This window comes from Terrapene carolina, unplaced genomic scaffold, assembly GCF_002925995.2.
Source record: "Terrapene carolina triunguis isolate 2854851 unplaced genomic scaffold, T_m_triunguis-2.0 Scaffold33723, whole genome shotgun sequence".
Classification (NCBI taxonomy): Eukaryota; Metazoa; Chordata; order Testudines; family Emydidae; genus Terrapene; species Terrapene triunguis.
Genome location: NW_020698074.1, coordinates 2,523,035 through 2,550,052, shown reverse-complemented (window position 1 = coordinate 2,550,052; position 27,018 = coordinate 2,523,035). Strand labels below are relative to the sequence as shown.

The following is a 27,018-nucleotide window of genomic DNA, read 5'->3' as shown; positions in this document are numbered from 1 at the left end:
ATGGCCCTGCAAACTTGCATCAACACGATTCCAACCGTCGACTTCCCCACTCCAAACTGGTTTGCGATCGATCAGTAGCTGTCTGGAGTTGTCAGCTTCCAGATTGCAATAGCCACCCACTTCTCCACCGTCAACGCAGCTCTCAATCTTGTGTCCCTGCGCCGCAGGGTAGGAGCGAGCTCATCACACAGTCCCATGAAAGTGGCTTTTCTCATCCGAAAGTTCTGCAGCCTCTGCTAGTCATCCCAGACTTGCATGACGATGTGATCCCACCACTCAGTGCTTGTTTCCCGAGCCCAAAAGCACCGTTCCACGGTGGTGAGCATGTCCGTGAATGTCACAAGCAATCTCGTGTCGTACGCATTACGCGGCTCGATAGCATTGTCGGAGTCCTCACTGTCACTTTGGATCTTAAGGAATAACTCAACTGCCAAACGTGATGTGCTAGCGACAATCTTCAGCATATTCCTCACCATTCCCGCAGACCGAATAGGAAGCCAGAGCGCGCAGTACAAAAAACGCTGAAAGATGGCGCCAATTGTGGACAGAAGCAGAGGGATTGCTGGGATGCGAACCGATGCATCATGGGGCCTTGGGAAAGGACCCAGAATGCCCCGCACCACCTGCCCCTTCCCACAAGCCACAGCGCCAGAATGGGAAGAGGTGCTCTGTGGGATAGCTGCCCACAATGCCCCCAATGCCGCTGCAATTGCTGCAAATGTGGCCACGCCAGTGCGCCTGCAGCTGTCAGTGTGGACAGACTGCAGCGCTTTCCCTACTGCGCTCTACGAAGGCTGGTTTAACTCAAAGCGCTCTACATTTGCAAGTGTAACCGTGCCCTAAGTGACACGGAGAAAGTGGTTCCCCTTTCCTCATTCAAATAAAAATGGTGTGCACAAGCTACAGCAATTCAATTAATCTGTCCCATCATTGTTTCCATTATAAATCTATTTTCAGAGACTTGCAACTAGGCAATAAAAAAAATTCCTGTGAACATGGCTTACCCTTAAACATCTCTGCATGGAAATTAGAGGGAAAAAAAGAAAAAAAAATCTTATTGTTTTACAAAAGTTCCATTGTTTAAGAAACCTCACTTTGTCCTGTATCCAGAGCAAATAAACATAGAACCTTGGTATTTAGGCTGCAATTTTGCAGGCTGTTCATCTATGGGGTGAGTTAATACCTGTATTTGGAATGGAAAAAAGCCTTACATTAAGTTAGTGCATTTTGTTTAGTAATGTGGTTTAATATGCAGGCTTACTAAAGGCTAAACCAGCCCTTAGATATGAAGTGTGCACCTCTCCTGTCTAAGTGGAAAATGTCTGCAGAAGCTGGTCGTCATGGTTTAAAAAACTTATTACACATTTTGCTCAGACAGTTGGATTAATTCAATACTGCTCTGGTTTAGCAGGTCAATCTGCAAGCTAAGAAACATGAACAAGATACAAAAGAAAGTTTGCTGGGGCTCTTGGTGTGTAACAGAAACAGGCTTCTTGTACTACTTTTATAAAATGATCTTAAGTAGTCCAAGCAATTGTGTTTAACTGTCAGAAAAATAACCATCTTGAGGAACAAGTGGCTTGCATACTTGCATGTGCTTGGCTACTAATTTCCTCTTGCAGAGTCAACACACTGGTTAGGTTAATAATCCTTCTCTTAGGGGTACAGGCAGCAGTCATTCCCTTTCTAGTATCATCTTCCTCCATTTCCACATCAGAGCCTGTCCACTGTCTCTTTCTGCAATACAGAGACAAAGAGGAAATATTTTCTATTCTCATTAGAATGATATACAAGTATATACTCAGCAGTGAAGTGTGGTAACCCTACATTAAACAGCAATCAGGAAACCCAGCTAGCTCCAAAAAGTTTCAAAGGAAAGATTGTTTTGTTTAATTTCCAAGGCACTGTGACAAAACAGGGCAACTGTCAAGGCTATTTAGGGATCCTTATTACTAATCACATTGGACAAATCAACTGTTTAAAGGCCCAACTCAGCACCCATCAAATTCAACAGGAGTTAGACCAGGCCCTAAAGAAGATATCACAAAAGATCCTGTGTGTTCCTTAACTACATTTGATTTTCTTTAATATAATGAAAAATAATCTCTCTCCCTGGTAGCTCTGGACAAACTGTCAGAGCAGCTCCAGTTGACCAGCACTACCAGGGCCTCCCCTGACTGGCTGCTCTGGGGATCCTCTTTTAAGAGCTTTGCATATAGTTAAATAGCCTCAGATCAGATTATCTTTTCCAGAGAATGTGTGCAAGACTGGAGAAGGAACACTGTGTAACCTCCCCCCGTACTTAACCCTCCATAGGTGAGCATAAGGGATTATGATTCATACATGATCGCCTTCAATAAAACATACCCTATTTACTTTTCACCATTTATGCTGTTAGTTTCCTTTATATTCATCTCTCACCTTGGAGAATGGTCATTTTCACTTTCTGATTCTCCAGCAGAAGCACAAGGCTTGTGTGTTATTGTTTAATAAAGAGTTTAATTCCTCTGTGAAAGTTCAAGACAATATTTGTTCATATTTGGTTTTATAGCTTTCCTGATCCCTTTTTCTTAAAAAAAAGCACTCAAACTTGACTGCACACCTGCATAAACTGCAGGGTGAACTGATTTAAATCACCTATTTTAACAATTATTCAAATCAACAACCAGAAAACCTTGATTTGAATAATCAATATTAATTGTTTTGCATTTGTACATTTTAGTTATTTTCACAAAAAAAAAGCTGATTCTCATTGGTCGGTAACTATTAAAACATGTTGATTTGCAACTAATTACACTAAATTTGGTGCTTCTTTTTGCTAACCAGGAGGATGCACTATACCTATTACATTTATTTAAGCAACTATAGAACTTAACTTACATTTATTCAAATTCTAAATTTTATTATCTTTTATGGTGAGTGATACTTCTCTTATTTACTAGATATTAGTTTGTTTTACTTGCCATTTGTATCAAACTCTATTTGGATGGAAATTCAATTATAAATGCACAAAAACAGCATTTAATTTTTCTTAAATGTGCTGGATAAAAAAGTTTGTCTCCTATAAAAACATATTTTGCATTTAAAACTAATGGATTTACTAAACAAAAGTAGTATCAACTATAGCCAGTGAACTGAACTGACTGCTTCTCATCACCATATCCATCAAGATTTTAGAACTAGCAGATCTCATCCTCTCACAACTAGTTTTTATTCATAGACTGGAAGAGGGAAAAGAGCTTTCCTGATTTTTCAAATGCAACTGGTTTCTTAGCTTCGAATGAACTACTCATTGAACTGAACTAGTTGAATAAACTAAAATTGAGAACATATTGTTTACACCTGCAGAAAATTTTACTGTTGTCAAAAGCTGGTTTAGCACTTCAACAACTCTGATTCCAGGTGCTTAGCAAGTGACTACCACCAGTTAAGTGGTCTGCCTTTCTTTAAAAACTTGGCAACAAGCAGGCACTGCTAAATATTTTTTTGTATTTAATTTAAAAAATTTAAACAGATTATCATTTTAGGCCTTAACATAAATTGTCAGTTTAAAATGTAATTTTCAATGGGTTTATTTCTTAAAATTAAACATATTAATATAAATTTAAAAAATCTGATTTAAATTAAAAAACATTTTTTTAAAATTTAAAAACATCAATTTTTATCCATTCTGATAAAAACACAACAATACAACTATCCAGCATAGATCATCTTTACCTAGTAGGGACTGTTTCAGGAGTCTGCCTTCCACTTTCCTTCTGCCCCTCTGGTGTCATCACTGAATCCCCCTGTGCAGCAACTATTGTATCAAAGTCATTGAGATCTTCCATTTCAGTATCCTGCTGTCTGGATCTGCCATCAGAAAGTCCTGTACCACCGTCTAGGGTCAGCGCTGTATGCACTGTACTCAAGGGTTTGTTTATAGGCTGAAGGAAAGCATCCAGCTTCTGGTCTCGGGAATCGGTTCGGACCATCTGGTGGGCATAGACTTTATCACCTGTTCCTTTAGCTGTGAAAGAGGAGCTTGCTGCTGATTTAACAACCTCAGTGGAAGAGCATTCAACTCCTGGGATCAAAGTCTTCATTGCAAAAATGAGGGAGGGAAAGGAGAGGAGAGATTCAGTGTCATCAGGAGATTTTACATGCCTATTTACCCTTGTATGTTTGGCCCCTTAAATATCATTTAAGCCCAATTTAAGTGCTTAAATGGGGCCTGGGCCCCCTCTGCATTGGGTGAATTTCACCCTAATGAAATCTTTATTGTTAAGAAATTGTTAATCTTTAAATGTTCTGAAGATGCAATCCCCTGTGTGTATTATAAAAAATAAGCACATGAAAAAGAGATTTAATTAAAATTATTATTCTATAGATACTATTTTACAATAGTCTACTTACATAAGAATTATAATCATAGAAATATAATCCAATCATTTTTTAAACATGTTTTTATTTGCTTGTTTATTATAATAAACAGAGTTTTATCCCTAGCAATGCTATACTATATTTGGTATTAGTCCTGCCTGGTGTTAGAAGTGTAAAAAAACCCTAACCTATATGTGTGTGTTTATTAGGTTATATAGTTATTTTGTATTTATCTAAAATACAATATTTTGAAACTAACAAAATTATGCAAAAACAAAAATTGGTAGTGTTAAATAAATACATACTTCTACTTAATTAAGTTAGTATTTATTTATAAACCTAAATATTAAATTAAACAAATGTATAACAGAAAATCCATTAATTTAATATACTGTAAAAGATTAACCATGAATAAGAGTCCATTTTAAAGTCACCCTTCTGTCTGAAAATATATCATCTTGTTATTATTTGTAAACCCAGGATGACTGACTGAAAGAAAAATGTTTTTCCTTATATTTTTTTCTGTCTGTTTTCATTGTGCTTTTGACAGCACTTTGTGTATAATCATTTCCATTATTTATATAGGTCTTTCACGCAGAAACAAGACAGAGAAAAAACAATGGCAAGGAGACAAAGTCAATGTACCTGAAATTACTTTTAACTTCCTCCCCCAAACTGACTAGATTTGAATTAGACAGTGTCACTTTAAAAAATAAATGTTGGCAAACACACTTCATAAATGGACAGCACAGCTCTCAAGAGACGATCCACAGTACAATAGGAGTATCTGGCCCAGACTAGATTCTAATCTTGAACTTAGAATACTTGCTTCCACAGGCTATCAACACAGTGAAGACTCGTCGTCTCTTAATAGTTATATTCTCACCTGGGTGAAGTACATCCTTGAAGAGTTAGAGCCCAGTAATTTGCTCTCTATATGTTGCTGCACACACTCTAGGATACTGTCTTCATGAAGAAAATGGACTTCATGCTTTGTAGGATGCACATTCACATCTACGTTCTGAGGGGCTATTTCCAGGCTGCAAAACATTTTAAAGGAAAACTAAGCTAAAAATATCACACTGATGGAGGAGTGTGTGAATATGCTCAGCACAAGATGTGTCAGAACTGAGGCCATAAGTCTACCCTAGGCAGCTAAAATGGGCCTGCAAAACGAATGGTATTGCAGAGGAGTCTTACTTGTTTTGATACTTAGATATCTATTAAATACTAAGAGGCTTGATTTAAAACCCATTTCTTTCCATTTACTTTGGATCAGCCTATTAATGAACTAATTTTATTATATGATATTTCTAAAAGATGTTTTGAAGCTGTCACTTTTTCAGTGGATACATGTAACACTCACCACTAGCCACCTCTTTGTGACAAGGCCTGGCATATAGAAGCCCCTCACTGGGCTAGCGCCGCTGCTGAAGGTCACTCCAGCACTTTGGTGGTTTCTCTGTCAGGTAACTCATCTATCAGGCCAGATCACAGTCCTTAGTCACACTTGTCCCAACTAAAGTTCAAAACTATCTTTCAACAAAAACAAAAAATGTCCACCCTCTCTGCGACTCTTCAACCAGTCTTTGGTTCTCCAAGGTCTTTTCCAGGCCTGCGTTCCTGAAAAGCTTTCCTCACTGCTCACTAAGGGCCCTGCAAGAGCCTTCTTGCTCCCTGCTATCTCTTAGAAAGAAGAGAGGCAGATAGATGGAGTTTTGGATAGAACAAATGAGTGTTCCCTATTGCTCTTGCTGTGGAAAAGGTCAGGGAGCCTGATTTTTAGTGCTGAAAACCCACAAATCCAACAGACTGCAGCTGGAGTTGTGTGTGCTCAACACTTCTGAAAATCAAGCCTTTTCTTTAGTGTTTTGGACTTACTAGTCTATAAAGGATGAAAGAAACACACTTTCAGTTACCACGTGCTTGGGAATAAACTGTCCCATGCTGTAGCTTAAAGCCCACCTTAGCTGTGTTGATCCCCTTTATCTAGCTATTGATGACTCTGACTCTGGCTAGCCCTACAAGACAGGCATTAGAGATTAAGGGCTTGTCTACACTACTGCTTAACTCAATGTAACTTACCTCGCTCAGGGGTGTGAAAAACACACATCACTGAGCGATGTAAGTTAAATAGACTTAAAGCACTGTCTACACTGTGCTATGTCAGCGGGAGACGCTGTCCTGTCAACATAGCACATCTTCACCAGATGTGCTACATTGGCAGCTGCGCCAATGTAGCAGGATAGTAAAGACAAGCCCTAAGACTTATTACTTTACCTTAAGTACAGGAATGGATGTGTACTTTTCGGCAAATAAGCAGCATATACAGTTTCTATAGCTTTCCGCAAAGCACTTGACTCCACCAGTCGATCTGGAATGAAGAATAAAAGGGGGACAATCATGGGAAAGCATTCTGTGACACCTTGTCCAAACTGCACATTTAAACACACTATATGGTACATAAGTACTCCCTTGTACCCAAAACTTCATGCTGTACAAGAGTCTGAAGTTTTTTCCCCCAGTAGCATCTATTCATAGTGTCTAAGCACTGATACAAATCTACGGTAGTTAAAAATTGATCCATAAGGTATTTTGCTCACTTTCCATTTACTAGTCCATTCTTGCTCTTCCCTAGTTCTCTTAGGATATGGTCAGTTTCCCTTCCTTTTTTTCCCCCTTCATATAATTTGTTTAACCTACGTTACAAACAGTAAAATTTTCAAGATTATTTCAGTTTTAATAATCAGACTTCCTTTTCATCATTCAATGCAGTCAGGGTCTAAGTTTCACTTTCCAAATCTCATGCAGTAGCATATTCAGCTGTGTGCTGGGAGAGCCTAAATGGGATCCCACAAGTTAAAGGCAAACACATGAAAGGCTTTTCACTTCAGTGACCTTCATGCAGCAGGCCATCGAATGTTCCGAGTTCCCTAAAGCTTTCTTCTGAAAGCAATCTCCTCGGTGACCATACACATGATTTATGAGAGGATCAACACAAGAGTTACAAGAGGTCTGACCTTTTTGCAATGTGATGTTTTTGGAGAACACTGCCAGAGCTAATCTTATGTGAAATTAGCCTGCAGCACAAACAAGGGTACTCAGATAAAGCAGTTGTCACTTAGCCTGGATGACATTCTGTGCATATTCAGGTGCAAGGAGATAAGAAAGCTGTCTTCCCTTAGTGACCAAAACAAGGAACAGTTTAATCTTTCTGCGAGACAGGAATAAAACCTATTCCCTTGCTCCGGCCAGGGCTGGATTAAGATATAGGCACTGTAGGCCTGTGTTTAAGGCACCAGGAACTGGAATCGCATGATTATATCAGAATTTCATTATTTTTTTTTTAAATAAGTTTATGGGTAGAAGTAAAGCCTCAAAACATGATTTGAGCAACTGACACAGCGATAGAAACAATAACTCAGAACTGCCCCATGCATCTTAATGCAGTGTTAACTCCACAATCCCATTACCCTAGGTGGCCCTGCCAACATTATCCCAGAAGAGGATACTGTGTATGACAGGAGGAGAAAAGTGCAGCACGCCCAATCTGCCCACCCACTCCAGCAGATAAGCTCCAGTTCAGGAGTAAGTATTTGGGGAAGCCTCCCTGCTGCTGTGGGGGGCAGAGGAATGGGGGGCAGAAGGGAGGAAGGCCCCTGCTCCCACTCCTGGGAGAAGGAAGTGGCCCCATACCTCTACCTGTCTGCGTGGAGAAGGCTATGGCAAGTGGGGGTAGGGAGAGCCACAGAGAACTCAGTCATAGTACGTACGGATTACCATAGTCTGGACCTGGCTCCAGCCACTCTATAACACTCCAGACCACAAAACACTGCAGACAGGTAAACATTTGGTTTGACTTCATCTTCCCTGCTTACAACAAGATCTCACCAATGGCAGAATTTAGCCCTTATGTGATTTTCAAAAAGGTGCACGTTCAAAGCCTTGATGCTGCTGTTCTTTAGAAAGAAATGGATGTACACTCTTGCTAAAAATTATGCAAAAAGAAACAAAGCATATACAAACTATACACATTTCTTTGCACTTACGATTTATGAAGAGTAAAAACATGCATTTCTTCACTGAGTAGTTTGCATTCGTTATGTAGCCTTTCATTTTAAAGGCCAGCTTTCCATCTTCACAGCCCACTTCTATCAGTTCTCTGTAGACAGTTTTTATTTTGAAAGAGAATACATGAAAATATGCAGTGCTGTGCAAAGGTTTTATTGACATGCGGTTAAGATAGTTACATTACCAGCAAGTAGAAATACACCATTATGAATTTGGTTATATAGAGAGACAAGGTGGATGAGGTAATATCTTTTATTGGACCAACTTCTCTTGGTGAGAAACTTTCAAGCTTACACAGAGCTCTTCTTCAAGTCTGGGAAATGTATTCAGAGTGTCAAAGCTAAATATAAGGCAGAGCAGATTGTTTAGGAAATGTAGTCAGATATCCACCCCAAACACACCACCAAACTCATGCTCCATTTTATCCTCACCCATAACAATTTTACATTCAACACCACACACTTTGTCCAAACCATGGGAACAGCCACGGGTACTAGGATGGCTACGCAATATGCTAACCTCTTCATGGGCCACCTTGAGGAAAAATTTCTGGACAAATGCACCATGAATCCAATGATACACCTGAGATGCATAGATGATATTTTCATCATCTGGACAGATGAACTAAACTCCCTCAGATTTCCACCACAACTACCCATCCATTAAACTCCCACACTAGCATCAATTTCCTGGAAACCATGATCCACTTCAACAATGGAACCCTACAGTAAACTATATACAAGAAACACACAGATCACCATACCCACCTTCACAGATCCAGTAAGCACTCCAAACACACCAAAAATCTGTTATCTGCAGCCAGGCACTCAGATACCACAGAATATACACCTTGACAGACTTAAAACCGCCTTCACCAAACAAGGACACTCCAACAGAGAAGTTAATTGCATCATGGAATGGGCTAAATAGCCTGAGAAAACCTGCTTCATTACAGAAATAAACCTCTCTCTGACTGCACATCCCTAGTTGTCACCTCACACTGGAACCCATACGGGGTATCAAACAATCACAACCCATATTCTATGGGGACCATGTAATGAAATAAATCTTTCCTGAAATCCCTCTTTTGGCCTTCGAACAACTGCTCAACCTCATCATCAGAAGCAAGTTCCACACAGACCATGACACACCAACTCAAAGCAGCACCAGACCCTGCCAGAACAACAGATGCAAAACCTGTAGACATATCTCCAATGCTATAATGATCAACACCTTCCACAATATACCTTTCAAGATCCATGGGTCCTGCACATTCCTTTCACAACATGTGGTATATCATCCAATGCACTAAGTGCCCCAATAGTTAGAGCCCTGTGTGGATACAAAATTTACATCCATGGATGTGGATATCTGTGGATCTAAATCAGTATCTACAGAGCTGCAGGGCTCTACCAGGAACCACAGAGGCAAAAGCAGAGCTCCCAGGAGCCAGTGCCCTGTGCTGGCAGCTCCTCCAGTGTGGCTGTACCGCCCCCAGCCAAGCCCACTGCACTAGCACGATCAGGGACAGCTAAAGGTGAGTCTGGTGCCCGCCCGAGTGGATGGGGCTGGGGGCAGACAGCCACGCTGGAGGAACTGCCAGCACAGGGCGCTGGCTCCTGGAAGTAGCAGCCTGCCAGGCTGCTGTTTTTGCCGCTGCGGTTCCCAGTAGAGCCCTGCAGCTCTGCGGATACCGATTTGCATCCGCAGATATAAATTTTGTATCCACGCAGGTCTCTACCAATAGCAACTATGTGAGTGAAACCAGACAATCACTACACTCTCAAATGAATTCTCACAGAATAATGATAAAAGACAAACACCACATCACCTGTGGGAGAACAGTTTTCACAAAATTATCACTATCTCTGACCTCTCAGTCCTTATTCTCAAAGGAAATGTGCACCACACATTCAAAAGATGAGCCTGAGAGCTTAAATTCATAACTTCTAGTGTCTAGCAAAAACATGGACTCAATAGAGACAATGGATTTATAGTTGATTACAACAATCTATAACCCACTCACCCCACACAACTGCAGTTCCCCCCCCCCGCCCTTCCTTTTGCCCTTGTGACTGGAGGGGTGTTACTGAGCCACTTCACCTTGAATGGTCCTTTGAAATACGTGTTAACTCCTTACACTAATCAATCTGTTCCATCTTGTATTTAGCTGTGACACTCCGAGTACCTTTCGAAGACCCGAAGAAGAGCTATGTGTAAGCTCAAAAGCTTGTCTCACAACAACAGAAGTTGGTCCAACAAGAGATATTACCTCACTCACCTGGTCTTTCTAATATCCTGGGACCAACATGGCTACAACAACACTGCTATGACAATAGTGCAGATGTTTTGTTTATGTGATAGTTACCAAATATCAGAATCCTTTTAAAGAGTTTTAAAATGTTTTGTTGGTACATACAATTATTACTCATACAAATAATGAAGCCAAGTAGTCTTATTTACCATGTACCCTCAAACTGATAGTAAAATTAGAAAGAAAAATTTCAAACGCCTCTCCAAATTATCCAGAATAGCTTTTCAATAAATTAACATGCCACATTGTCCAATATCCTGTGACTATCAAGGACCAGGAATGACTGTTACATTATCACTGGCAAGCATGAATTTCAGTACTCTCAAGATTTAAGACACATGAGAGACCAAGAGAGACTATAAAATTGTCACTGGGTCCATAATTGAATATTATTACTTTTCCTGAAACTATGACCTACATACTTTTTCAATCTCCACTTTTACCTGATCTGCATTAAGGGGTGGGATGTTGTTAGAGAGTGGAGAGTGCTTAAACATTTCCCCTGGTCAGTGCAGACAGGTCTTAACTATATTAGTCTCCATCACAGTTTGTAAAACTCTTATAGCCCAGTTAGATCCTATTTACATTGGCCAAGGAAATCCTATTAAGCCTAGGTAATTTATCATTATAACTCCCTAGAAAGGAGTTAATGTGATTTTTAAAGTCACACAGTCAGTTCCATTCCTTAGCTGTAACTTCTAATGTTAGTAACAGAATCAAACTGACCTTCCTATCAGTATTGGCAGGAGTCCAATAGAGTTGGCAGCAAAGCATTCTGCAAAACTGTTCTATGAAATGTATGTAGTTAAGCATTTTATGGGAGGGATTCTTCCTACAACTACTGCTGAGACTTTCTGGCGTAGGGGATATTTTTATAACCCCTTTCTTGTGATTTGTTCAATGAGAGCTCTCATTCGAATTTATAGTCACTGTACAAAAACAGATTTAAGATTTCAGAAAAGCACATTTGAAGGAATTACTAGTTCTAACAAGTAAGGTGTAATAGGAGGAATTACTGAGATTCACCAGTGTAGGAGGTGGCTGGGCACTTCTAGAAGATATTGGGCCAAACTGTCCTCTAGATCAGTGTTTAGAAGATTCTCTCCAGGTACAGACAGTGCCCTTTCTGCACATTGAGGGGAAGATCAGACACTTATGTGGCAATATTCCTAGTTCCCCCTGACCCTGTTCCTGGATACATGAAAGACCCTTCTGTGAGTTAGAGAGAGCTGTGCAATGTGCATCATTCTTTCCCAGGGGCGTCCCTAGCTATTCTGGGGCCCTACGCAGCCCCACCGCGGAGGGGGCAGCCCTCTGTGGGGGGGGTGGCTGGCCCCAGGTCTCCGTGGGGGGTGCGGGGGGGAGGTCAGGACTGGCTTGGGGGGCAGAGGGGAACTGCCCCCCAGCACTCAGTGGTGGCGCGGCTGGGGCCAGGTTGCTGCACTTCCCGCCGCCGGTGAGTGCAGGCCCAGCCCTGCAGCATTCCTCAGGGGAGTGGGGGCGGAGCAGGGGCGGGAAGAGGCGGGGCTGGGGAAGGGCCGGGGCGGGAAGAGTCAGGGTGGGGCGGAGCAGGTCTGGGGGCTTTGGGGAAGGGGTGGAGTGAGGGCGGGGCTGGGCAGAGCAGGGGCGGGGCGGAGGCAGAGCAGGGGCCCTGGGGAAGATGTGGAGCAGGGCACCAGGAAATTTGGTGCCCCAAATTTCCTGGTGCCCTACGCAGCTGCGTACTTTGCATATAGGTAAGGAGAGCCCTGTTATTTCCCGATCTTCATTAAACCTAAAGGGAATTTGCTGAAAAGTTAATACAGTCTAAGGCCTCTTCACTGTGGAACTCTTCTTGGGCAGCTCAGTGGCTATTAAAGATATGTCTATACAGCAATTAAACACCCGCGGCTGGCCCGTACCAGGCAACTCAGGCTAGTGGAGCTAGGGCTGCAGGGCTGCTTCATTGCTGTGTAGATTTCCGGGCTCGGGCTGGAGTCTAGACTCTAGGATCCTCCCACCTTTCAGGGTACTAGAGCCCGGGCCCCAGCCCGAGCCCAGCAGTCTACACAGCAATGAAACAGCCCCACAGCCAGAGCCCCATGAGCCCGAGTCAGCCATCACAAGCCAGCCGCAGCTTTTTCTCGGCTGTGTAATAAAACCCTACGTTATTTTATCTTAACTTAAATAGTGTAGTATGCGGACTCAATAACTATATTCATTTGCACCATCCTACTATGAAATACTCTGATCATCACAGAGATTTTGGGTCTTTTTAATTATTTATTTTAAATAGAGCTACAAAATAAGATTTAATTTAAAAACAACTTTATGGTCAACATACCTGCTAACAGCATTTCCAAAAATGGACCTAATATTGTCCACTGTTGTGGCATTTGATAGGGTTCTAACATCTGCCACCGTATCACCTTGCTAAAAATAAAAAAGAAAAGAAATTAGTGTTCTATGTTTACAAATACAATTATTATTGCAGTTTTAGAAATCTATTCAATAACAACTGCAAGACATTTTCTATTGAGTTTGCAAAAACGTATGGGACACAAACTCCGTTTTTGTTTTGCCTGAAGTTTTTTTTGGGGGGTGGGGGGGGGGGTGTTTCTTTTGCTTTTTTAAAAAGTCTGTAGATATTTATGCAAAGAGGAGATTAAGTCAGGTGTACAGTAGAAACTTTTGCTGGCTTAGCACTATTGGATAGGGATATGCTGGCAAAACCCTTAGGGTACACAGATATACCAGCAAGAAAGTGCTTAGTAGGCATAGCTTATTTCACTTGCCTAACCAGTACAAAAGCACTTTGTCAGTATAAACTGCATCTATACTAGGAGAGCATTGCAGGTATAGCTAGAACGGCAACACTGAAGTGCCTGAATGTGTGGTGGCAAGATATGGGGATAATGGGCAACTGCTCCAGGTGCAAGTTTGAAGAGTACAAGAAATGTAGTTTATTCATTTGCCAAATAAACAATATTTTAATAGTCTTTAGGTAACATTTTCAAATAGGTAACTTTTTCAAAAGCACCTAAGTGACTTAAGAACCAAAGTTCTACTTTGAAAAGTGACCTAGGTACTTAGAAGCTTAAATCCCACTGAAAGTCAAGCCTTATTGAAAATGATGGGAGTTAAGCTCCTACGTGCCTGTGCAACTTTTTTTTAAAGGGTTTTGGGCTCCTAAGTCACTTAGGTGCTTTTGGTTACTTTTTATTTTGTTTGAAAATGATATAGAGAGAAGCATAAGTGCTTGGTCCAAAATAGCCTGAATTCGATGACCTTCTGGGCATGCTATAAAAGTCATCTATTTGACAGGATTTTTAGAGAAAGGCGAGAGCATGTTTCCAAAACAATGCAGATCTGGAAAGGAGCATTTTTGTCATTGGTTGGCTAGCTGGCTGACTAATCTAGCTAGGCTAACCAAGTTGAGTTTTGCTCTTATCTGAATGTTTGCTTTTTAAACACTGTTGGTGCTATGTTGTAACATTAATTGTCAGGGTAACTAAAGCCTTTATTCATTATTTATGGAGGGAGGGATAGCTCAGTGGTTTGAGCATTGGCCTGCTAAACCCAGGGTTGTGAGTTCAATCCTTGAGGGGGCCACTTAGGGATCTGGGGCAAAAATCAGTACTTGGTCCTGCTAGTGAAGGCAGGGGGCTGGACTCGATCACCTTCAAGGTCCCTTCCAGGTCTAGGAGATAGGATATCTCCATTTAAAAAAAAAAAGGGGGGGTCTTTTTCATTATTTAAATATAAATAAATAAAAATAAGCTAAAGGAAAGCTACATTTGTAAGCAAATCCTGAGAAATCTGCTGGCTGATAATTAAAAATCAATCAAGAACAAAGATATTTAGAAGCAGCTAGTAAGTGTTTGTCAATTGAAAACTAAGAGTTTATTAATAAAGTAGTATTGGGCAGGACCTCAATGTTATGAAGTTTCTGTTAGTGTTCATTATAGACTGATTTTCCTTTCTCCTTTGCATCACTATTTGAAAGAAAAGGATCTTATCTACAGTAGGGATTTTTATTTTTTAAACAAAAACTTGCTACCACTGGTGGTGGTGTAAATGTTGGAAGCCCTACTATAAATGGCAGCTACTTTCAGCATCATATCAACATGGTTTGTCTTTGGCTACACTTCCAGCTATACCATGGTCAGCATCAGTTCAGCTGTACCCATTACTGATGACAACGTTCAGCAAAAAGTAAGTTTCGTGGTACAGACAATGCTTATTTGGGAAAAGTTCACTACAAAAACCTGACTCCAATTTGGATAAAAAGACATCTAGTTTCTAGCAGTTAAATATGATACCCTCTTATTTTAAATTTAAGAAGCAGTAAAATTTAAAACTTCTTGTTTTAGGGATTTGTAACAATAAATGAAAATTCCTAAAGAAATAACTGCAAAAAAACATGCAAATCCCAGTAATAGGGAACGCAGTCAAACAAGGGGGTGACATAGAAACTGCAAGACTGGATCAGACCCACAGTCCACTTAGTCCAGTATCCTGTCTCCTAAAGTGGCCAATACCACTTCACAGGAAGATTCAAGAGACCCCGTAGTAGGCAGGTGTGGGATAATCTATCCCCGCCCCATGTCTCATCCAAACTCCTTAGAGATTGGTTTACGCCCTGAAGCATCTCAGAAAACAAAATGGATAAGTGTTAGCTTTGTGAGCTCAAGGAAAAATCTGAACTGTTGATGCTCAGTTTTTATCTGGATTTATTATTTTAAACTGATGTGTAGTTTATCCAGATTACAGAAAAACAAATTATCTTACATGCAAAGAAAACCACTTCACAGACTATTCCCATTACAAAATCCATGGCAAAAGGCCAGGTCCTTTATTTAACTGATGTAAGTATGTGAAGTTACAAAGGTTCTACATACCTTTTTAACTGAAAAACTGATGCCTGAGTTGTGGATGGCATACCTGAAAAACAAGTACAAAACAAAACTGCAGTACATGAAAGAATAAATGACAAGTTGTCCCTCCATACTCTACTAAAGCAGTTAACAAGCAAGTCCATGTGAACAAATAACTACATTTCTTATTATACAGCAACAGTTTCTTTGGTTTAAAAGAAATTCAGTTCAAACCAACTGCCACATGAGATAGCAAACTGTTACTATTACCTGACCCACCCAAGCCACATGAAATTTAAAGATCAACCTAGATTACTCCACGTATAGGAAATTATGATAGGTTCTTTTTAGAAATTATCAGTTTACCACTTCTAGGCAAAAGCTAAAGCATTCCAGTGTCAAACTGCCTGGTATTATGAGGAACAGCAAAAGCTCCATCTCACCCTTAGTGATTTTTTCAGTACAATGGAATAAACTCTCAGTTTCTGGGAAAGGGAGAAGGAAATTGGTCGACTTGTTCAGTTATCCCTGGGAAGGTGAGAATCCCAATGCATTTATTCACAATCGGCCAAAACATAAGGTCCTTGCTTAGTTTTCACTCTGACCTGGCTTTAATGGGAGTTCACTCTTGTAAGGATCTCACAATTTGATCCAATGGCATTTTTTGTCAATATGACAGCCTGACACCACCATGAGAGTAATCTCCACGGTTTCTGTTATTTTGGGTTTCTAATTTATCAAACAGATATTTGGGATTGTTCTACATTAACCAACACAAAAAAGCAACCCAACAGATAAAATAAGCTGGAGCTCTTTATTTCAGTACTTTACCTGCCAACGACTTCTAATATTTTTGCATACTCTTCACTTGGATTTTTTAAGGCTTTCCTCCTTGTAGTTACATTGTAGAAAAGATCCTCAACCTGCATTAAAATAATAAAAAAAAAATCACATATTGAAATAATACTTAAACTTATTTCATTTGAACCAATCTTCTTGATATAAAAATCACCTAAATGGTCTGGACATCTTTTAATTTATGAACACTCAAATTCGATGTTCTAGCTGTACTCTAGCTGCTTAGTTTCGCCTAACAAAATGCCATTCTCGAGAAAGATAGTGAAGTATCACAAAACTTTTGATAACTGTATGTTTCACAAGAAGGCACAAATTTCACCAGTGTTTGGTCCTCAGATCAAATGACACTCAAAGAAGAGTTCTCAGGTAAAAATCCTTAGATTGCAGTTGACAATTATAGACACAGTGTATTTTAATGCAACACAAATTAAGTAACGAGATCCACTGCTACAGTCCCTTGTGTGAATTTAGGACCAACTGAAATAATGACCATCTGAGGTTTTCATGAAACATTAAACGTACTGTTGGACTCCTAGAGGCACAAATAATAGGGGGAAGTTCAGTTTCCTGTTTTTATGTTAGAAGAGTTGCTACCACTATTATTGTTATTAATTATTTGTATTAACATAGCACTTGCAAGCCCTCGTCATGGACCAGACACCTTCGCGTAAGACACTGTACAAACACAGAACATACTCCCTGCCTCAAAGAATTTAAAATTTAAGTGTAAAACAAGAGACAAAAGATGGATAGACAGTTGATGGAGTACAAGGAAACAATGAGACAATATTAGTCAGCATGATAGGCAGTGGTCTCAGCACACCAGCACTTTAATTGTTGTAAAGTATTTCGTAGGCATCACAGAAAAAAAAGTTCTGAAGTGGATTTTGGAGGAGGATAATGAGGTAGCTTTACATATGTTCATGGGGAGCTACTCCCAAGTGTGAGCAGCATGGGGAAAAACACTAACTCTTCTCTTCCCATATTGCTATATCTACTGCACAATATTGATCTGTGTTTTATGTATATATTCTTTATTTAGGTGATTAGGTCAACTAACACACTAGACCTAACACTGGATTTGGAAACCAGTGTCCCATTAAGTATATGATGCAATTCAATATTGCATGGTTTTAAATATGATGTACACCTCACTCTCCCAATGCTTACATGTAAAGTCCAAACATAACAAAATTAAATATTTCTCCCATATCACTATACAGTGCCACCATCTAGAGAGGAAGAGGAGCCTGTGCAATTTGTCCTACAGTCTTTGGACAGATTCCACAAAGCACTTATGTTGTAAAATCTGTAAAATACTCCACAAGGTCACAAAAACTACATGACAATTATAAAATACATTTTTAGTTGTTGAGGCTGTAGATGTGCAGGCCAGAAAGAAAGACAACTAACCTAAATCCTTTTGGGGGCATGGATCATCATTTTGTTCTGTGTTTACCTAGCACAGTAGGGTACTGGTCCATGATCTGGGCTAGGACTATGGTAATACAAGTAACAAATCACCACCACCACCTACCGTGATCTGAGTCCCCTGGTTTCCAGCACAAGGTTTGGGAGACGCTTTCAGTTTTCCATCACAATAGCTTGCTCTAATAGAAAACAAAATAAATAGTTGTCAGACACTGATGTAGCTGGGGGCCGGGGTGTGTGTGGTAAGATGGGACTTGAATCTTGTGAATCTTGGCGGGGCCAAGGGGGTTTCAGGAAATAAGCCAGTCCAGTCAGGGTTGAGGTTTTTTTAGGTTGATCCAAGTTTTATTTTTTGAACTTCTATGTCACTGACATAATTACATGAACATAAAACACATATTTGAGAATTTTTTGATACAAAAAAACATTAGGCTCTGATATCAGTCTTTGAATGAGAACTTAAGTATTCTAAAAACTTGAAGAGGAAATAAAATGGATAATGTGAAAAGAATTACTAATTTGCATGATCAAGCTTATATGTGGTTTAATTTATACTGGTTGCAATTTTTTTTCCCTTTTCTTGTGGACGAGTAAGCGCCACAATTGTATTCTATTCTCTTTGCAATCACTCCCACCTGCTCAGGTAATAAAGCAGAATCTTCCAACCCCATCCCACAGCAGAGGATATTGTAACTCATTCTTTTTTGTTTGAGGTTCAGCTATTTCCTCGTTAAGGATCATAGGACAGTGCTGTCAGCAAGGGACAAGTTAGATGAGCAGACCTGCCTTGTAAATATAGTATCTTACAAACCCACACGTGCACTTTATTCATTGCACTATTGGAGTATTATAGTTAGGATCTTTGAATGATATAATTGCTTTAGTGAGTTATACAGATTAATCAGTTTATGTAGTATATGTTTCTAGTCCCTACCTATGTATTCTATAGTTAGTATAAGACAAACTTATTTCCCGTTAAGAGGAAATACAGTAGTTCTAAGTTATAACAAAAATTTTATTTCTAATGGCAGGAGAGATTCTCACTTAAGCTAACTGGTACAGGTTTTTCTTCATTGTCCCATTTTTGTATTCCTGGAACAATATTCACAACACTGTTTGCAAAAACAAAAAGATGAAAAACTGCTATACTTTCATTACTGTAAAAAAAAAAAAAAAGAGTGAACAAACAACATGACTGCCCTCTAGTGGCCAAATATTTTTCTTCAAAATTCCCATAAATTTTAACAAACTTTAAGATACGGGGGACAGACCAATATACATCTCTTTCCAGGTATAGAATTTAGATAACTATTATCACTTTATTAAATTAAAAACCTACCTAATTCTAAACACTTTGCATGTAAAAATGCCTTAGTTAACTTGAGATTATATTACTGTAATGTGCTCTCCCCAGGGCTACACCTTGGAGGCTGAGCCCAATGCAAAATATTGCAGCACTTTTATTAACTGGCATTCAACTTGGGTATAACATCAGACCAGTGCTCTGTGACATACACTGGCTTCCAATAAGCTTCAGGGTGGAATTCAAGGTATCCTAAATGGCTTGGGACCAGGTTACCTGAGAATTCACCTCTCCCCCCATCCCACAGTTAAGGGCAGGTAAGGGACTTGAGCAGAAGTTCCTTCATCGTAAACAAAAGGGGACTGGTGGCAGGGCATTCTCTGTAACGAGTCCTCAATTGTAGAGCCTGCTCCCGTTTGGTTTGCCAGAGCCCAGATTTATGAACCTCCCAAATGTGTTGCAACGCCCATCTTTTTCCCCTCTTGATTAAGGTTGCCGAGGAGGGTGGGGGCTACGGTGTACATATTTATAGACAGTCCTTTGTTTATGTTGTGATTTTTAATTGATGGGGCAGCAGCTCAAAGCATTGGTTGTTTTTTTAGTTGAAGAAAAAATAAATTAGAAAGAGAACAGTTAGCTATTTGAAAATGTCATAATTATTAAAAACAAATATGTTAACAAAAGGATTAATGCTGCGATGTTATAGCCATGTTTATCCCATGATATTAGAGAGACAAGGTGGATGAGGTAATATTTTTTATTGGACCAACTTCTGTTGTTGGTGAGAGACAAGCTTTCGATCTTACACAGAGCTTTTCTTCAGGTCTTCTAGTTTTCCAAACTTGAAGAAGAGCTTCATGTAAACTCAAAAGCTTGTCTCTCACCAACAACAGAAGTTGGTCCAATAAAAGATATTATCTCACCTACCTTGTCTCTCTAAGAAAAGGGTTAGTCAGTTTATATAAGATAAAGCAAGACATAACCTAGAAAGGGAAAAAAACCAAATCTGAACAAGAAACCACCTGTATTTGGAGTGTCTTAAGCCATGAGGTTCCCTGACTAGCCTCAAATATAATGCTGTAATTAGAGATTGCATCATAACTGATATGCACAAGGGGAATATGCCCAGTGTGGACAGACTCTTCAGGAAATTTAGCTGGTAAAATCTAAGAAGTCTCTAGTGAGCATATGCAAACTGTACATTTTCAAAGGCTTATAACTTGGCCAAATTTGGGTAGGTTTTCATCAGAATGGCAAAAGGCCACTTCCTTGCCAAATTTGAACTCCTTGCTCCAAAGCATGGGGTCACCAAAGCTTATCAAAGAAAAGGTTGCCAGAATTTTTTTTTAACATGGACAAAACAATATATTTTTTCCTAGCCTCATTCTTGGAACAGCTGAACCATTTTGGATAAAATTTCTCCAAGTAATTTAGTCTGAGGCAGATAACCACTTGGGCTGAAATTTTCCATGCTGGGTAAGAGTTTGGCAAAATCATAAGCAAATGAAAACATGGTCTTATAATGGGAAATATCAAGTAACCAGTTCTACCTATATCATTTTATCTGAAGGTGAAAAATGGACAAGAAAGTTTGCCCTAGATTGGTCTCTAAAATAGAAATCCTTTAAAGGAATTGTTCATCTTATATGAAGGTTCAAAAATATTATGTTAAATTAGCTAAACCCAGCAACTTTACCTACCTCTATAGTTTGAGCCAGTGGTTCTAAAACTTACTTGTTGCCTGTAGTAGTTTACGCCCCTGTCCCACCACACAATTTTTTACTGATTTAAAAAAAAAATCAACATGGGCAACTCTCACTAAATATCAGAAACAGTAAGGTATTGATACAAACTGAACCAACAATCCATTGTAATAAGAGCAAAAGCAAAATTGTGATCGTGATCAATGCTTACAATTAAATGTGCACACCGTGTCATAGCAAATGGATTAACCTACAGATGGCAACAACTTTGTATAATGCTATGCAAGCATAACAGAAATCTGTAAAAATGCATCTAGAGTCAAATGTACAGCGCTATCTGAGGACCTTATATGTCTAGAGGAATCAGCTTTGCTAGTTATTCATTGCTGTGGGTAAAATGTGCACAGTATGTTTTTTCCCCCTCTAAAGCTTCTCACGCTTCCCAGTTTGAGAACCTCTGGTCTGAATAAAAAGCACTCAATCCACAACTGTGCTTCTGCCTATATCTTTGCTCTCACTTCCTTCTATCACCCCCATGCTTGTTGTCTCTGGTCCTACTACAGCTTCCTCCACAATGCTCCATTTTATTCTTCTTCCATTTGACCTTTGCACTTTTTTTTGTAGCCACCCATATGCCTGAAACTCCCTCCCTTTTCCTCTGTCCTGAATTCCATGCCCTCCTCTTAAAATCATCCCTTCCATGACTTTATTTGTATCCAAAATACCATCCATATTATTAACAACTCCAAAAAGAGAATAAATGATTACACACAACACAAACTTTTTAGAGAGTGAATACACAGCATACCTGTATGCACACTTTGCATCAGCAGTTTTAGTTGTGACAGTAACATGGGCAACATGACTTATGCTAGCCAATGCCTATAGGGGGAAAAAATGAACTTTTATAAACCTCACTCACGGAAATATTAATTTTGGAATTAATACTTCTACAGTGGTAGCCATTAAAATGCAGACATTTACCATTTGCAAGTAATTGTGATATTCCCTATTTGTTAATTACTTGCAAGTGGTATATGTCAACATTTTAATAGCAAACACTGGATAGACTAAGTATTAACACAGAACCAGTGACACTGGTATAATTAAAGGCTTGACAGTTCTTAATCAATGCACTATTTTCCTTTAAAGGATTCTACTCAGGAATAACTTTTTACCTTCTTAATTTTCTTTTTTAAATGGAAACTGAAATACTTAAAAAAAAAAAAAAAAAATTTAAGGGCTGAAGAGCTCCCAACCTACATCTCTGGGTTCTTGACGGGAGATCTCCACCCAAACAGAAAAGACAGGCCCTAAAATTCACAACACTAGAAATAACTTTTTAAATATTAAATAGTCTTCTTAATACATCATAAAGCAAAAAGGGCATAAATTCATTCCTACCCTCCCCCCCTCCCCCCTTTCAGGTTACCTTGAAAATAACCAAGGAATGTGTTTTGAAACAAATATACTTACAACATATTTATATATTTGCATTACAACAGGATGTGCTTTTTCTTTGAATGCTTTCAAAACTTCTAATTTTATTTTATTATTTTGTGTGAGATTGAAAGACAAGGCTAAACCCTAGATCTTCCAAAGAGCTGGATGATCAAGGAACTAGGAAGAGCTAATTACAATTAAGTGGTGATAAGAAGGGCTATCACTTTAGCTAAAGAGATAACTACATTTTGCAGCCAGTCGGCAAAGGGGAAGAACTCCCTGTGAATCCATTTAAACACACACTGCTCATGGGAGTGGATCTCAAAAGGGAGCCAGTTTTAAATTAAGCCAACAGGAGAAGCATAACTTGCTTGCAACTTCACAGTGTGGGTCAAGGGATAGAAAAAGCAGGACATGTGGCTGTCTCCCTCCCTCCCAGTTTGCACAGCTGTCAGAGCTCTAAGATCTCAGAGATAACAAGATGTAAATTGTAATTATTATTCCTTCCTTTGCATAGAAGCTTTTAGCTGCATTAACAAAACCACTGTACCTCTTTTAAGTAATGTATTTCCTGTATAACCTGCTTTTATTTTGCATATTTCCTCAGTTTTGTTTTAGTCTTATACTGAGTGTAAATACACACTATAGGTCCTATGATGGCAATTTTTAAGGGTGTAACTACTTCTTGTTCTTTCTGAAGGCACATTGCCACAGCACATCCTTCACAAAAGAAGCAGTGGCAGGGGAACTTACCAGGGTCATAGGCACAAAATGGGAGAGGGGGTGATTCAGAGTTGACAGCACTTAATCCATCCATCTCCAACTTGGTCCCCCTACAGAGCCACATGTAAAATTCTGCCACCCCAGATACAATTATCCTGCTGGTGGTACTGTAATCTTCTGCCAGGAGGCCAAGCACCTCTGCAAACCAGTCAGTTTCACTACAACCAGCCCTGGGATCTCAGTCAGGGGTTCTAGCTGCTCCACAGTTTGGGTCTTATTCCAACAATCTCCTCCTCTTTACTCTCCCCGAACCAAACTGCTCCATCTCTTCTGGGGGAGAACCAACATGCTCCCTAGTGCTCAAATATCAACGGGGGAAGAGGACCAGAGTGACCCCAAAAACTAATCTTCGCCAGATCACTCAAATGGATTTGTCTATCTATCCCACTCAGTTAACACACGCTTCCTGGTTCCACATCACTCATCTTCTCCTTGCACTATACCTCCACCCAACCACACTCGGCGCCAAGATGGAGTCTCTTAAGGAACTCCCATCTTTTTTAAATGACTTCAGGAATCAGAAATTAACTACACCCCTTCACAACAGCATAGTGGCAATGAACAAGCTGTTAACCATAAACTTACTTCTCCCCTAAACCCATATGTAGAAATACTAGCCAGATCTTCAAATTTTTGCAATTTGCTTGTAGTGAATCTCTCACACACAATATCCAAATCTTCTTTCTATATGAGAAAGACAGACACGCATTAACATTTCATTTCTATTTCCACAATTTCTTAAGGCAAGGAAAATTTGATCATGAATGTCTGAAAACAAAGTCCACAAGTAAGCACTACACCAACCTGTACCTGTCCAGTAGGTTTACTTACCCTGATTCCACACCCATTATCTTGGATCTGAATGAGTTTCAGACCTCCCTCCTTAACAATCACCTGGATGCTGGTAGATTTGGCATCCAAACTGCAAAAAGCAAAGCATCTCTCAGTGTCCAGTTAAGTGACATTTACTTCCAAAGAAATCTAGTCTGCAATTATACTGCAATTTATATTACGCCCCTTTCCTCCTTTTTCTCATATCAATTACTAAACAGCTAACTACAACGAGTCTAACCTTTCAGCATGGCTGTTATGAGGGTTTTTGGGGTCATGGCATCAAGTCTCCCTTATTTTTCTCTTTCCCCCCATTCTGGAGCCAGGTCACCGAAAGGCAAAGACACCGGCAGCCGGTTCCTTCTTTTCTGACTGATAATACCCTTGCAGCCCAAAGCTGCCCAAGGGGTGGTGGTGTATTTTTACACAGTTTAACGCTGACGAGGATTGTTAGCCTATTTTCTCCAATCCCAGCAGCACACTGGGGGTGTGACGCCCGCAGGCACCGAGGAGTTAAGTTAGGGTTGCCAGGTATCCAGTTCATCCAGTCAAAAAGGGAACCTGGCAGCTGTAGTCAGCAGTGCTGACTGGGCTATTAAAAGTCTGGCTGGCAGCACAGCAGGGCTAAGGCAGGCTCCCTGCCTGCCCTGGCTTCGCACAGCTCCCAGAAGCAGCAGCATGTCCTCCCTCCGGCTCCTACACGTAGGGGCAGCCAGGGGGCTCCGCACTTTGCTCCCACCCCAAGCGCCTGCTCTGCAGCTCCCACTGGCCTGGAACCACGGCCAATGGGAGCTGCAGGGATGGCACCTGTGGATGAGGCGGCGCACAAAGCTGCCTGGCCGTGCCTCTGTGTAGGAACCGGATGGGGGACATGCCACTGCTTCTGGAAGCTGCTTGAGGTAAGCACTGCCCAGAGCCTGCACCCCGATCTCCTCCCATGCCCCAACCCTGATCCCCCTCCTGCCCTCCAAACCATCCCAGAGCACCCTCTCCCACCCCAAACCCCTCATCCCAGCCCCACCCCAGAGCTTGCAGCCCCACCCCAGAGCCTGCACCCCCAGCCGGACCCCTCACCCACCCCAACCTCCTGCCCCAACACTGATCCCCATCCCACCCTCCAAACCCCTCGGTCCCAGCGTCAAGCCCTCTCATGTAGCCCAAATTCCTGATTCCCTAGCCCCTCACCAGAGCCTGCATCCCCAGATGGAGCCCTCATCCGCCTCTTCCCCCCCCCCAATCCCAATCCCCATCCTGGAGCCCCTCCCGCACCCTGAACCCCTATTTTCTGGCCCCACCCTGGAACTTGCACCCCCAGCCCAGAGCCCGTATCCACTCCCACACCCCAACCCCCTGCCTCAGCCTGGAGCCCCCTCCCATACTCCAAACCCCTCTGCTCCACCCCCAGCCCGGAGCCCACTCCTGCACCCCAAATCCCTCATCCCCACCCCAGAGCCTGCACCTCCAACCCAGAGCCCATACCCCCTCCTGCACCCCAATCTCCTGCCTCAGCCTGGAGCCCCCCATATACTCCAAATCCCTCAGTCCCACCGCCCATCCCAGAGCCCCCTCCTGCACCCCAACCCTGTGCCCCAACCCGGTGTAAATGAGCGAGTGAGGGAGGGGCGAGGGAGCAACAGAGGGGGGATGGAGTGAGCAGGGGCGGGGCCTCGGAGAAGGGGCGGGGCCGAGGTGCTGGGTTTAGTCTGAGTAGGCAGTTGGCAGCCCCAGGGGAAGTAACGGGCAGCGAAGGAGAACACCGACGGTGGCGTTTCCCCTCCGCCCTCAGGGCAGCGCTGGGCACGTTCACGGCCACTTCCAGCCACCCCCAACTTCTGTGGCGAGACGGGGGCACCGCAGTGATGCGCCCTGTGGCCCAGGAGCGCCGCCGGCGGGCGCGAGGCGCCGGGAGGACCGAAACCGGCCCCGCCCCCCCCCGAGGCGGCTGGCAGCCGGTCGGGCTGCTCTGAGCTTAACTGCCACCTGCCCCCGCCACGCGCACGAACGGCCCAGCCCCCCGCCCGCGTGCGCAGAGCGGGGGTGTATCGGGCAGGTCCCCCGGCCGCGTTACCAGTTCTCCAGCATCTCCTTGATGGCGTTGGCCGGCCTCTGGATGACCTCGCCGGCCGCAATGCGGTTCACCACCACCTCGTCCAGCCGCCGGATCACGCCCGCCATCAGCGCCATGAGGCAGACCCGGGCGGGGGCAGATGCTGAGGGGCTGGGATCTCTGAGCAGGGAAAGGGAGACCACCAGATCCTAGTGGTAGGAGGGAAGGGCGGGGATCGTAGCGCGAGCCCCTCCTCGCTCCAGCGGGCGCGCGGCACAGCAGGGTCGTGAACCCAGCAGACTCGCGCCAAACAGTTGCTGGCGAGAGCCTTGGAAGCTGCCGATTGGAAGACGCGGGTGTCAATCGGCGCGGCCTATCAGCTGTGTGGCGCAGAACTACAACTCCCATCGTTCCCTGTCCGCACCCTGGGGGCGGGGAGTGGTGGGGGAGGAGGGGGGCGGTTACATGTGCACGCGAACGACCTCGTTCGATTGGCTGATCCCCGCGTCGCGGCCTGCCACATAGGGGGCTGACGGACCGGCGGCGAGTGGTTCTGCGTGGCGCAGAGAGTTGTGGGGAATGTAGTTGGAGCTCCCGGGGGCCCGAACACAGCGCGCGGGACTGGGGGCGGGGCCCGGGTTTTTCCACCTGACGCTGCAGGCCAGGGGGTCCCTGAGTAGAGGCTCACGCGTGGTGGCCGCAGCCTGAGACTTGAGACCCCGCCCGTCCGCGCCCTGTGAGGAGGGGGGCTCCCCGCCCCCCAGTGACTGGCCATGGTGCTCCCCTGCCCCCACCCTGGTGGCCCTGGCCGTTCCCTGCCTGGCATCATGGGAGACCTGGCTCTGGCCACAAGGCGTCTCCCCCGACTGGCCGTGACACGGTCCTTGGTGACTCCCATAGGTGGCCCAGGCCCGCCATGTCCTTTCCGCTTGGTGACCCAGTCAGCCCGACTCCAAGCAGGCGGTGCTGCTGTGGCTGTGGCACGGAAGGGTGCGGCAGGACTCATGCATCTTCCA

General features: G+C 42.4%; 1 protein-coding gene across 1 annotated transcript in view; it reads right to left on the bottom strand.

Moving 5' to 3' along the window:
- LOC113409529 (DNA mismatch repair protein Mlh1-like) overlaps nucleotides 1-26,139 on the bottom strand; it is a 39,401-nt gene extending 13,262 nt beyond the window's left edge. Inside the window, exons 1-13 of the mRNA XM_026663552.1 lie at nucleotides 26,024-26,139; nucleotides 23,956-24,046; nucleotides 23,710-23,808; nucleotides 21,707-21,780; nucleotides 17,999-18,071; nucleotides 16,435-16,526; nucleotides 15,628-15,670; nucleotides 13,071-13,159; nucleotides 8,412-8,524; nucleotides 6,643-6,736; nucleotides 5,249-5,402; nucleotides 3,718-4,079; nucleotides 1,589-1,737 (exon numbers count right to left, since the gene is read on the bottom strand). Of these exons, the coding sequence (XP_026519337.1) occupies nucleotides 1,589-1,737; nucleotides 3,718-4,079; nucleotides 5,249-5,402; nucleotides 6,643-6,736; nucleotides 8,412-8,524; nucleotides 13,071-13,159; nucleotides 15,628-15,670; nucleotides 16,435-16,526; nucleotides 17,999-18,071; nucleotides 21,707-21,780; nucleotides 23,710-23,808; nucleotides 23,956-24,046; nucleotides 26,024-26,139 (1,549 nt within the window). The remainder of the gene's footprint in view (nucleotides 1-1,588; nucleotides 1,738-3,717; nucleotides 4,080-5,248; nucleotides 5,403-6,642; nucleotides 6,737-8,411; nucleotides 8,525-13,070; nucleotides 13,160-15,627; nucleotides 15,671-16,434; nucleotides 16,527-17,998; nucleotides 18,072-21,706; nucleotides 21,781-23,709; nucleotides 23,809-23,955; nucleotides 24,047-26,023) is intronic.
- Nucleotides 26,140-27,018: the final 879 nt, after the last annotated feature.